The sequence below is a fragment of the Oncorhynchus mykiss genome, chromosome 23 (genome assembly GCF_013265735.2).
Source record: "Oncorhynchus mykiss isolate Arlee chromosome 23, USDA_OmykA_1.1, whole genome shotgun sequence".
NCBI classification, from domain to species: Eukaryota; Metazoa; Chordata; class Actinopteri; order Salmoniformes; family Salmonidae; genus Oncorhynchus; species Oncorhynchus mykiss.
The window spans coordinates 30,133,961-30,146,810 of NC_048587.1; the positions used below are offsets into that span (position 1 = coordinate 30,133,961).

Consider the following 12,850-nt stretch of genomic DNA (forward strand, 5'->3'; position numbering starts at 1 on the left):
CTATGAAAGTGAACTGTATTTGCATGTGATCAGGGGTGTATTCATTCCAGTGATTTTATTGAACATTTTTTAAACTGAAGCAAACAGAACGAAATGGGGATAAACATACCTGAAAATATTGTTTGCAACTGTTCGACTAATGATTACGCCCTAGATCATCTAGATGCAGGCAAGACTGTGCAAGGCGGTATTGAAAGTGTCAATGCCTGTCACCTTGATTACTCTAATTTCTCTCGACCTGTGCACCCACAGTACATTGTAAACTTTCATTCATAGGCTAGGTTGTAGCAACCTCATGCTGTGAATAGGGAACATTTGAGTAGCAGCCTACACCTATCAATGTTCCATTGAGCTGGGTGAATGGAATATGAATGACAGTCATCCAAAATCCTGTAATATAAATAAGGCCATGCTCATTAGAAAAATATTTTAAACAGCACAGAACGCAACTGATATATGCTGCACATAAATTTGGCATATCTGCATTCACAATCTTACTTCTTCTCCTTCACCCTCAAGGCCCACCTCTATCCTTATGCAGTACCTTTAGAAAGTATTCGCACCCCTTGACTTTTTCCACATTTTGTTGTGTTACACCCTGAATTCAAAATGTATTAAATATATTTACACACATAATGTCAAAGTGAAAACGTATTTTTAGACATTTTTCCAAATGTATTGAAAATGAAACGTAGAAATATGTCAGCTGTGAGTCTTTCTGGGTAAGTCTGTAAGAGCTTTCTACACCTGGATTGTGCAACATTTGCCCAGTATTCTTTTAAAAATGTATTGAGCTCTGTCAAATTGGTTGTTGATCATTGCTGGACAACAATTTTCATGTTTTGCGCTAGATTTTCAAGTAGATTTAAGTCAAAACTGTTACTCGGCCACTCAGGAACATTCACTGTCTTGCATTGGAAACCTCCCTGGTCTTTGTGGTTGAATCTGTGTTTGACATTCACTGCTCGACTCCGTTTGGTACAGAGCTGAGGTAGTCAAAAAAATCATGTTAAACTCCATTATTGCAACTTGTTACACACATTGTGACTTGTTATACATTTTTATTACTGAACTTATTAATGGCTTGTCATAACAAAGGTGTTGAATACTTATTGACTCAAGACATGTCAGCTTTTGATTTCTATTTAATTTGTAAAAAAAAAAATGTGTGTAAGCCAATCACACAAAATCTATATTTAATACATTTTCAATTCAGGCTGTAACACAACAAAATGTGGAAAAATGAATACTTTCTCTCTCAATCTCTTCTCTCAATGCAAAATTGGTGTAGTAGTCTAACACAGAGTCTGGTTTCTCTGTAGGCAAAGCCATCCACGCGTTTGGGAACGGGACAGACGTGGGAGTGTGGCAGCCCATGCCTCCGGTGCAGACCACCACCTCCACCACCACTCCTTCCCAGAAGGCTAAGGACCGCTCCCCCAACTCACTGGATGCCGCCACAAACACCAACCATCTCAACACAGGAGACGAGTCCCTCTACCACTTCTGTGGCAGCTTGCAGGTGAGGGCTCAAGCAGCTATGACACACAGCAAGAAGTGATTTCATGCCCCATGGATCTCCTGTCCTGGGGGCCTACGGCCCAGCATCTAATCTTAGGGAACTATTTTAAGATGGCACTGGCTTAATTTAAGCAATATTGATTTAATGAGGTAGAACAAATCTGTAGAGTATTCAGCTAGCCATTTGGTTCCTTGAAAATTGGTTCTGAGAACAAAGTCATAAGTTTCCTGACTGGTAAAACATAACATTTTTTTAAAAACATTTTGATAACAGAAGTGACATTTTTGCATGTTGTGGGAACGTTTATTCTTAGGTTGCAGGGAGGTTCTGAGAAAGTTTTACTATGTTTTTAAGCTATGTTTTGATAACTGAATGGGAAATTGCCTGCCTGCCCATTTATTTTATCGATGCCAATTACATTTCATTGACAAATAAGATATATGCTAACTGTGGATAACAGTCCTTTAAGCTAGTTAGCTAGCAAAGCGATTCACAACTGTAGCCACCAAAATAACTTGGTCACTCACCCACTCCTCCAATGACTTGACATCCTCCCAGCAGCTAGTTAAGCCAGCTAACGTAAGGCTCTGTGTTTTTAGCTTGCTAAATAAATAGCTAGCTACATAAATAGATACGTTAGCCCAGGGGTGTCAAACTCAATCAGCACACAGGCCAAATTGAAAAAAACAATTGAATTCCCAGGCCAGACATAGTTGATTCATTTTTACAAAAAAAAATCTAACTGGCCATTGATTTATTAGAAAAAATATGGCCCTTTATAATGTCCACTTATGTACATAGGATGCTTTATATAGTAATTTTACATATTGTGTATTGTAGTTGTAATAGGGCTACATATTTCTCCTTTGCATTGTGATTTGTTACAGTTATTTTTATTTTTTTTTGGGGAGGGGGGGGGTATTCATTGTCAAGCTTTAAAAACCAAAGCCAGACTACAACATTTTAGTAGCCTAGCTAGGACTGTGGCATGTGTCTGTACTGCACGGGACATGGGACAAGGGATAGTATCGCAATAGAAGTTGACTCACCGATGGGAGCGTGGTAATTTCATGAAGTAGATGACTTAACTGTTGACTCATTCATACTCATTTATGTGTGTCCTAGTTGGTCCACAGGGCTTGTTTGACACATGTGCGCTAGCCTATTAGCCACATTATAACTGACTTGAGATCATTGCCCTTTGATTGCATTGACATTCCCGGCCGTAGTTACAGTCGTCCGTTTTTGTTTAAAATATTGAGTAATTGAAACTGAAACAGTGCGTGCCGAATGGGTGTTTATGCTGAAGTACTGACATTTCCACATAAGAACGTTGTTTCTTAACGTTCTCTGAACAATTTGAAAACATTCCCAATGTCAAAACAGTTGGAGAACGTTCCAATAACAAGAATGAAATAATTAAATGCCAAGAAAAAAACGTTTTTTGTTAAGTTCCTTAAATGTGCAGATAATTGTCCAAAACCAAGCAACTATCCTACACCATTCCCAGAAAGTTGTGGGAAGGTTGTATGCAAAATAACCACAGGACAACCATACTCCTCACCCAACTCTGAGAAACATATGGTTCTAAGAACATTATATGCTAGCTGGGTAGCCCTTTTGAGAACCAATACTGCTTTTTTTCAGCAGAGCCTGCATTAACTTGTAATGGACTAACAGTTGTATAGGAGTCTGAGGCACATATATTGAATTGTTATCCTGGCCTATTAGTGGTATAGCTAGACACTGAGTGGAGTCATTCTCATAGCTAGACACTGTCCTTCAGTCAGTCAGCACATCCTGCTACACACTGCAGCTCAAACACTCACTCCAACAGCAGACACACTAGATGTACTCCATCACATACACAGCATACACATACTCTAGCGCCCTGGAGAATCACACATGACCAGTGTGCAGGCTTCATTCACCTCGGTAAAAAAGGCACGGTATTGTCACCGACAAGGTGACGTGTGGTCTGATCTTAATGTCACCTACTGCCACCCAGCTCCCATTAACATGGATGACCGCTAGCCTGACCGCTAGCCTGACCGCCAGCCAGCCGACCCCTCGCCTGATGAGGTCCTGCGTGTCCCTGGCTGCTCGGCCTGCACCATTTGATAGGGCATTCATATGCTAATGGTACAGATTAGGATATATTACCCAGATTGATCTGTATGGCAGATAAATAGTGTGCAGGCCCAGGGGTGGAGCGGGGGTTATCTCTGTGATGATGTCCTGGCTTAGATGACCTGCTGGAGATGGATCTTACATTTACATCAGGGGACAAAGACTGGTGCTGTATCAGAGCGCACTGTTAGGATGGTTGATGGTTATTAACATTAACATCTAAGATTGTACCTTGATCAGTGTGAATGGCTTCAACAAAGCAAACTCAGTTGTATATCAGCAATGTGATGTAACTGACACTAATGTTCAGACTTGGGAAGCTCACAGTATTAGGTCTGTCCAGGGTTCTGTCATAGATACACACATTCTCTAATCAGATGAAAGTGCTCACTTTGCAAGGACACACACATCACACAACACACAAGTGCAGGAGGCAATCATCCTTCCCACACAGATGCGCATGCAAAACTATTGTATGGTTTTAGCAAATGTGTATTTGTCTCACATCACACACACACCACAAACACACACACACACACACACACACACACACACACACACACACACACACACACACACACACACACACACACACACACACACACACACTAAGCTGATAATGAGGCTGGTGTATTGGCGAGTTAGTGCTGTTGGCGCTGTGCGCGTGGCGTGTCAAGCTGAAGTTAATGAGAGTGTGTGTTCCTGTATTAGCCCTGTTTGCTCTGGAGCGTGTGTTGAGCAGGAACGGCTGTCGGAGGCAGACAAGCTCTTTCTAATCACACACTCAGGGGACGGGCCTGTCAGAACACTCACTCCTCTCTCCTCTCCTCATCGATTACAAACCCTCTATACTGGCACTGGCAGACAGCTGTAGCACTTGTGCAAAACCAATGACTCAGGACCTCACTAGACTTCTAGCCAAAAGACAACTTTGGAACTTCCCACGTAAGCAGCTTGAAATATGTTTTTTTTTTGTCTTTCATTTGATATATTTTCGCAAATCAAATTTAGCTCTACTGTGTATTCCTCAAACTGCCAGGAAGTAATTTTTTTCTTTTTCTTTGTGACCTTAAGCTTCAAACTGAATTAGGAAGGGTTCTCTTTGTCTTGTATCCGGTGAGAGCGATTTGCCTCTCTTTGTGTGGATTGAAAGTGGCGCAGGCAGAAATGCCTTTTGTCCCACGTCAGAGATTCAACAAAGTCAGGTGGCTCCCAGCGTATCTCAGCACCAGGAACAATAGCAAGGAGAGTCTGTTGTGTTGCTGTTGAGCCCAGCAGGGCTTGTAGCGCTCCCCAACCTGGGCCTGACAGTTAAAAGCAAAACAGATTATTCACTGTGAACCCCAGAGGGGATTCAGTTTTACTTATGAATAGTTAACTCAAATTAAAATTGCTTAGCTGCCTTTAGACAAGTCTGTATCAACCATATTCAAACAGCATTTCTGCATCAACATCGCCAGTGGGTGAAACTGGGTATAAAGACATATTTTGTAACATCATGGTCAGGTTGTATTTTGGTATTTGGTATTTTATTAGGATTGTGTGGACTCTTCCTAGAGTCCACACAAAACATGAAACATTACATAATATAGAACATGAATAGACAAGAACAGCTCAAGGACAGAACTACATAAATTGTTATAGAACATTTTTTACTTGGTTATAATCTGGTTACAGGTTATTGGTATTCAACACCCTACACATACATACGCATGTACTCGTAAAGGATACAGGTCTGATTCTCCTCCGCTCCCCATGAAATCCCGTAGATAATGCATGGTGAAGTATGAAACAATAACAGCATGCCCAGTCAAGCTAATTGATGGTTTAGGCCAGCGGGAGAGAAATTAATTGTGCGACAGCTCTGGATTCCATTCAGTGGGCAATGACAAACATCTCTCATTTCCCTCTACTGTGTCCCATCCAACGCCCACTACAGCCAAATCCACACACCCTCGCACTGTCTTCTACACTCCCACATTACACTGATCAGGACAAGTTATCAGTCTAACTTGAATTGCCAAGTTGGTTGGTCTTAATGTGTTATCTTCACAAAGTACATATTACTCCACATAAACACTTTGTAATAGTCCAGATTCGCTGAATTACTGCATTATCATGCCTACCCTGTGCCATATTCCCCATGGCTCTTGCAGTAACAGAAACCGGCCTGGATTTGCATTTATACTGAACAAAAAATATAAACACACCATGGAAAGTGTTGGTCTCATGTTTCATGAGCTGACATAAAAGATCCCAGAAATGTTCCATATGCACAAAAAGTTAGTGTAATTGAGCATTTCACCTTTGCCAAGATAATCTTGACAGGTGTGGCACATCAAGAAGCTGATTAAACAGCATGAGCATTACACAGGTGCACCTTGTGCTGGGGACAATAAAAGGCCACTCTACAATGTGCAGTTTTGTCACACAACACAATGCAACAGATGTTCAAGTTTTGGGGGAATTGGCATGCTGACTACAGGAATGTCCACCAGAGCTGTTGCCAGAGAACCTAACGTTCATTTCTCTACCATAAACCACCTCCAGCTTTGTTTTAGAGAATTTGGCAGTATGTCCAACTGGTCTCACAAACGCAGACCACGTGTAACCACGTCAGGCCAGGACCTCCACATCCAGCTTCTTCACCTGCGAGATCGTCTGACACCAGCCACCCGGACAGCTGATGAAACTGAGGAGTATTTCTGTCTGTAATTAAGCCCTTTTGTGGGGAAAAATTACTTCTGATTGGCTGGGCCTGGCTCCCCATTGGGTGGGCCTATGCCCTCCTAGGTCCAACCATGGTTAGTGCCACTGCCCAGTCATGTGAAATCCATAGATTAGGCCCTAATTTATTTATTTAAATTGACTGATTTCCTTATATGAACTGTAACTCAGTAAAATCGTTTAAATTGTTGCATGTTGCGTTTATAATTTTGTTCAGTATATTATACTGTCAGACCTACATCCCCACAACACACACACACACACAGGAAAACACGCATGCGCACACAGTTTTTTCTAGCTCCCACCAAATGGAAAACGGAAGTATTGTAAAGCATTAGAGTGACTGGCTCACAGAGGGGACTGAACGCAACCCTGTCATGTAAATCATCACTTTTGTTTCACTGTTGACCACAGCAGTTTCCCTTCAAGGTCTTTGTCCACTTGAGGTCCTGCAAATACCAGATGACCGGCCTCATCATACGACATTACCTAGAGCAACCAAGCTGTTGTTCGAGGCACATTATAAATAAAAGGATTTACAAGTGGAAAAGCGCTGAGATTTAACTGTGACCAGAGACGTTTCCTCATACAACCTGGTCCGGGAAGTCATCTGAAAAACTGTATGAGAATCAATGACGACATGTATTTTTAGTAGAAAATGGTACTGTATGGCTGGCTCAGTTGGTAAAGGATGGCACTTGCAATTCCAGGATTGTGGGTTTGATTCCCGGGGCCACCCATACGAAAAATGTATGCACACATGACTAAGTCACTTTGGATAAAAGCTCCTTCTGAATGGCATATATATTTTATATTATTCCAAAGCAACAAATCACTGATGTTGAGCACTACCCATGGTCCATCACTGTTTACAATCACTTTGACGAGCGCATAAATTCCTACTACACACAGTATGGTGGTTTTGACCATGTTTCTCTTGGTTTTACAGGCACAGAAACTGAAGTCTAACATCTCAATTGATGGGGTGCTTTGCGTGGTAAGTGGAGAGCATAGTTTGATTATCCTAATGAACCTTGTTTGAGAAAGAAATATTAACTTTAAGCCATAATTATCAACTAACAATTCGTCATGACTAAGACCAGGAGGTTTTCCTGACCATATGACCTATCCAGAAAATGTGAGTAGGTCCTACCTAACCAGTCGTGATCTATGTAAAACCACGTATGAACAGTAGTGTAGATTTTCAATTAAGAGGAAAGACTAAGGTAATTACTACTTGGACCCTAACCTCATGACACAGACCCACATAAAGAAGTCAAGGCGACCTCTTCTGCACACATGCCCATGGTCTTTGTAGTCCTCTGGGCTGAAATGTGAGCATTGCTTATCTAGTGCTCTTCAAAGTTCAGTAAATGTCATTGTACATAATAAAGCTGCATTATTCCATGGAGTGACATTTAAGGAGGCAGTGGCAGGTTCAAACAGCCTGAGAAGACATGGCCCCTTTTCAGCTCTGCAATTCATTAGTGCATCAAAGAGCTTTTCATCTCACCTCCAAAGCAACACATGGATATGACAGAGCCACCCTGGCATTTTAGTTCTTAAAACAAAGTTCATTTTTTTCATCTTTCCAGTCTAGTCTGCCAATTTAATCACACATTTGTGGTGTTATTAAGACTTTCTAATTTGGTTTGGATTGTCACCTTTCTCTAATTGAAAATGTGTTTTTGATATAGTGTTTTGCGTGTAGCCCCAAGAGATCATGAATGTGGACACTTTAAATGCAGGTTTTTGATGCAAACAGGGAAAAACTGATCGTTATGATTTGTCAAGTTGTTTCAATTCTCTGTTCCTCCCTCCACAGGACCCACAGATCGACGACCCTGGTATATCCAACTCCATCTCCAGGAATTCAGCCGGGCTGCCGTCATCTCAGGCACACCTATACTCACTGCTGCTCCTGCTGGCCGTGCTGCTACACTGCACCCTGGCAGCGCTCGACCCCGCAGCAGTCTTGTAGCCATGCTGCATTTCAAAAACATGGACAGACTCAATTTGTATAAAGAAGAAATTATATTCTCTGTTCCCAGTACACCTGTTGTATTTTTCTTTCCCTTCTCTATGATTCATTTTTTAATTCTAGTTTGAAGAAGCATTACGTTGAAGTGTGCTAAAGTGATCTCAGTGTAACTCCGTTTTGCTCTGTTTTCTCTCGTTTTTGTTTTATGAAGGGAAAAGCTTCTATGTCGGTCACTGGGCGATCATGAGAATGCATTGCTACATTCAAATACACAATGGCTGGTGGCTTTTGGGCAGTTCCTGGTACGAGTCCGTCACATGGGATCTATTGTATTAATAATGGTATTGTCATTAAGCAGGCGCTTTTATTCAAGTGAGTTTGTGTGTTGAGGCTGAGGCAAAAATTCCCCATCACTTTGATCGCAATGGTTTACATGAGGTAGGCAGTTTTTTCAATATATCTCTTCTGTGGTGTGCGTGTGTGTTTTGATATGGTGTCTGCCATCCTTTCACATTTGAGAAGAAAGAATTTGAAGATGTGGATGGAGCTATGTTGGCACAGAGCTCAGACAGTATAGATGGCTAGACCACAAATTCTTGGCTTTAGAACCCCGTATTCTGTTGGGTGGCACGTTTGTGTCACCAACTCAGGCTGCTGCAGCAAAACACACATATTAAGAGCTCACGTTGACATTGTAGCTCAGGCTCATACACGCATGCAAAAAGCACACGCGCAAAGACCAGCACACACATACAGTACACACTCACACCCACATGTAAAGGCTCCCTAAAATGTACATGGAGCTATTTGAGTGAAGGGTTGGGTGATATGGTGATTGTACATGGTGGAATTGGACATTGTTTTGGTCTTTCAAAGTAGTTTGACATATTTTCTCTATACTGGATGAAAGGGAGGAATGGATGTAGGGTTTCTGGTAGACACATTCCTACCTGAATGAGTATGTGGGCGCTGGACTCTAACTGCTCTTGTAAGCATCGTAAAGAGCTGTGGAGCTCTTGGCAACAGCCGTACAGATGATGACTTTAAGAATTGTATCAGCTCACGAGAGATTGATTCTCATGATCAAAGCTTTGTTGTGTACACACACTGTAATTACACACAATCATTCAATAGGCTAGCATACATCTGCTCAATGTGTTGTCATATTGCCTTCCCAATAAAACGATCAATCTTATTGGAGCGAAGGCTTATAAATAACGATTGGCATCTGAGTCCAGCTGACGCAGAACATGTATGTATATTGTAGCATTTTGTATGTCTCCTGAGAATCGCTGAGAAAGTATCAAACTTGTAACATAATCATATTTAACTCTCAAATGAAATGTGCAAATAAAAAGATACATTTGAAGTAATAATTTGCTCATGTGGACCACCCAACACACAGTCACCTCACACTTACATGTGGCATGTGCAGCAAATTACTTTAGCCTTCGGACATTTTAAAGCATTTATGACATGCTGCTTGGGTTCGTGTGGCTTTTCAAAACATAATATATATTACATGTTATTTACTGGGCATTAAAATGATATATGTATGTACTTGATTGAAACAGTAATTGGACTAGAAATGTCTGATTATAATCTTCTATTCAGGAGCACTGTGAGCAATTTGATCAGATTCAGATTCTCTATAAAATACATCAAATTAAACATTAGCATTTTTGTTTTACAGCAAGCAATATATTTGCCACAATACGTATAAAGTAACTCATGTAAATGAAGATATCAATGTAGCTCTCCTATTGTTTTTCCTGAGCAAACAAATATTTGACCAATTTTATCAGATTCAGATTCCCTGTAAAATACATCAAATTCAACAATAGCATTTTTGTTTTACAACAAGCTACGTACTTGCCCACAAACATATGAAGGAACTAATGTAAATGAAGATATCAATGTAGCTCTCCTATTGTATTTCCTAAGCAAACAAATATTCTACCACAGTTACATTTATGCTGTTGCCTAAATATATTGTTTTTTGGCAAATACCCTGTTATTTTTTTCTATATTTTACTATTTTGGCCTTAATTTATTAAACTGCTACATCCTGCACAAGTAAGGAGCATATAGGACCGTACACAGAGGTTAAAGTTCATAATATCGCATGGTTGATAGGAAATGCAATAAAGGATATAGACTATCATTTGATCTATGGGATCCGAGGCAGCTGGGTGGTTTAACACATGGGTATCTGCAGTTAGATTGCTGATATTTCACAGAGACAGAGGATGAATGTGTTGGAATCTGTGGGGGAGGGAGGATAACGAGCCCACTAAGTGGCAGGTGAAGACATAAAATACCCCAAGAGTATTTGTATTCATCTGCATCACATTGGTTGTTTAACTAAAAGAAAACGAACTGCAATGTTTATACTGATTGGAAACAAACAATCCCTCAGCTATCCACGTTACTTATAGCCTGTGAACATGTACAATCTATTGTATAAAATGATAATTAAAATGTTGACTCATCCAACAGTGGGGTTGTTTTTTTTATTCCTTGGGGGGTTATTCTGTGGCCTGTTATAACCCTGTTTTGCTGGCTGTATGAGAGAGAGAGAGGCAAACACAGAGACTGAGAGAGAGAAACATACACAGGCAGCCCAATTCAATTCAGGTATTTCTTTCCACTAATTAGTCTTTTGGCCAATCACATCAGCTCTGAAAAAGATCTAATGCGAAAAGATCTTATGTGATTGATCAACGCAGCCATAGAGAGTACTGATTCAAGTACTGTGAATCTGTCTGCATAAATAGACATGTGTAGCCATTGTCTGGTACCTGAGAATGAACTGTGTGAGCTGTGGAATCTGGAGCTGTGCTGAAAAGATTGACCGTGTTGACACATAATAGTTTATCTATGACATGCTGAGATGAAGACCGGTTCCAGGTGAGGACATCAGCCTTGGCTTTACCATGTCAGATAAACAGCTCACATGTTCCCAGGACATTTGGGGAAAATGTCTGACAATGTCAAAAGGAAAACATTCTCTTTGTGTCACGGATCAAACATTTATTTTTTTATTTTTTCTATTTCACCTTTATTTAACCAGGTAGGCCAGTCGAGAACAAGTTCTCATTTACAACTGCGACCTGGCCAAGATAAAGCAAAGCAGTGTGACAAAAACAAAAACACAGAGTTACACATAATCAAACGTACAGTCAATAACACAATGGAAAAATCAATAGGCAATAAATAGGCCGTAAAGGCAAAATATTTACAATTTAGCATTACCTTTGGATTGATAGGTGTGCAGTTGATGATGTGTAAATACAGTTACTGGGGTGCAAAAGAGAAAGAGGATAAATAACAATATGGGGATGAGGTAGTTGGGTGTGCTATATACAGATTGGCTGTGTACAGGTACAGTGATCAGTAAGCTGCTCTGACAGCTGATGTTTAAAGTTAGAGAGGGAGATATAAGAAAGTTCATAAGAAACATAAGAAAGTTCTGAAAGTGTTTGACTGTTCGCTGGCCCTGGACCTAGATTAGGGAACATTCTCAGAACACCTCTGGACAAATTCAAGTCAATCCCACTTGAAATACTCTAGGAGCAAAACATGAATCGCAAAAAACAGATAAGCTTCAATGCACAAATACAGGAAAAAAGTACAATACTGAGAAGGGAGGGTCAATTTCATGCATGCACTTTTCCACAATGGAGCAGGAAATAGTATGTAATGGCTGCATGGCCTTTCTCTGGACATCATACTAGGAGGGGGTTGTTTAGCTGGAATGGGGTAGAAAGACAGCCAACGGGGTTGACCTTTCAAATCCCACAGATTAGGGAATGCTTCACAATTATTACATCACATGTTGTTACATAGTTTTTTTCTGAAATCAACTCAAAATGTCACTGGTGTGGTTGTTTCAACAGTATACCAGCTGGTACTCCATGTAAGTATGTTTCTTGCAGGCATTTTATTCATGGACAGAAATAATGAATCTGAGACAATATGTTAGAACATGTTATACAGACTTCTGACAGAATGCAGCAGCAGCTGTGACAAACACATTGAAATGGGACCGTCTGAGTGATGTTGAAAGGATGCACTGATGATGTTCATGCTGGTTTGGTGGCGAGAATCAGCTCTTACAATTAAGTTCAAGTGCTTAGTTGATATGTGGCTTTTATATTCATCCAGTCCTCTTACAGAAGACAAAAAAACATACCCTAATCTCTAGTGGACAGACGCACGTAACATTGATCGAGCATCTGAAGCGATTTTGAAAGATTTTAATTCTGGATTTCTGAGAATAATATGTATCAGCTGAGGTTGAATGGAATGTGTTCCAAAGAATAACACCAATGTTATGTAACTAGGACTCCCATCACGCACAATATTTCCAATCATATCCTGTAAAAGAGAAAAGATGGAAATGGCATGGGTTAAAGGAGGATAATGCCCTTTCAGACAAACAGAAAATGTTTTATTAATGTCAAACAAATGCAATGCACAACCTTGAA

The 12,850-nt window shown here is 40.5% G+C and overlaps 1 protein-coding gene across 3 annotated transcripts in view; it reads left to right on the top strand.

The window, feature by feature from the left end:
• gfra1a (gdnf family receptor alpha 1a) overlaps window positions 1-10,853 on the top strand; it is a 101,287-nt gene extending 90,434 nt beyond the window's left edge. For 2 of the 3 annotated variants that reach the window (XM_036959637.1, XM_021580082.2), the window contains 3 exons: window positions 1,323-1,522; window positions 7,329-7,376; window positions 8,205-10,853. In XM_036959637.1, the coding sequence (XP_036815532.1) occupies window positions 1,323-1,522; window positions 7,329-7,376; window positions 8,205-8,360 (404 nt within the window). In that variant the 3' untranslated portion in view covers window positions 8,361-10,853. 3 annotated transcript variants of the gene reach the window in all.
• The last annotated feature ends 1,997 nt before the right edge of the window (window positions 10,854-12,850 follow it).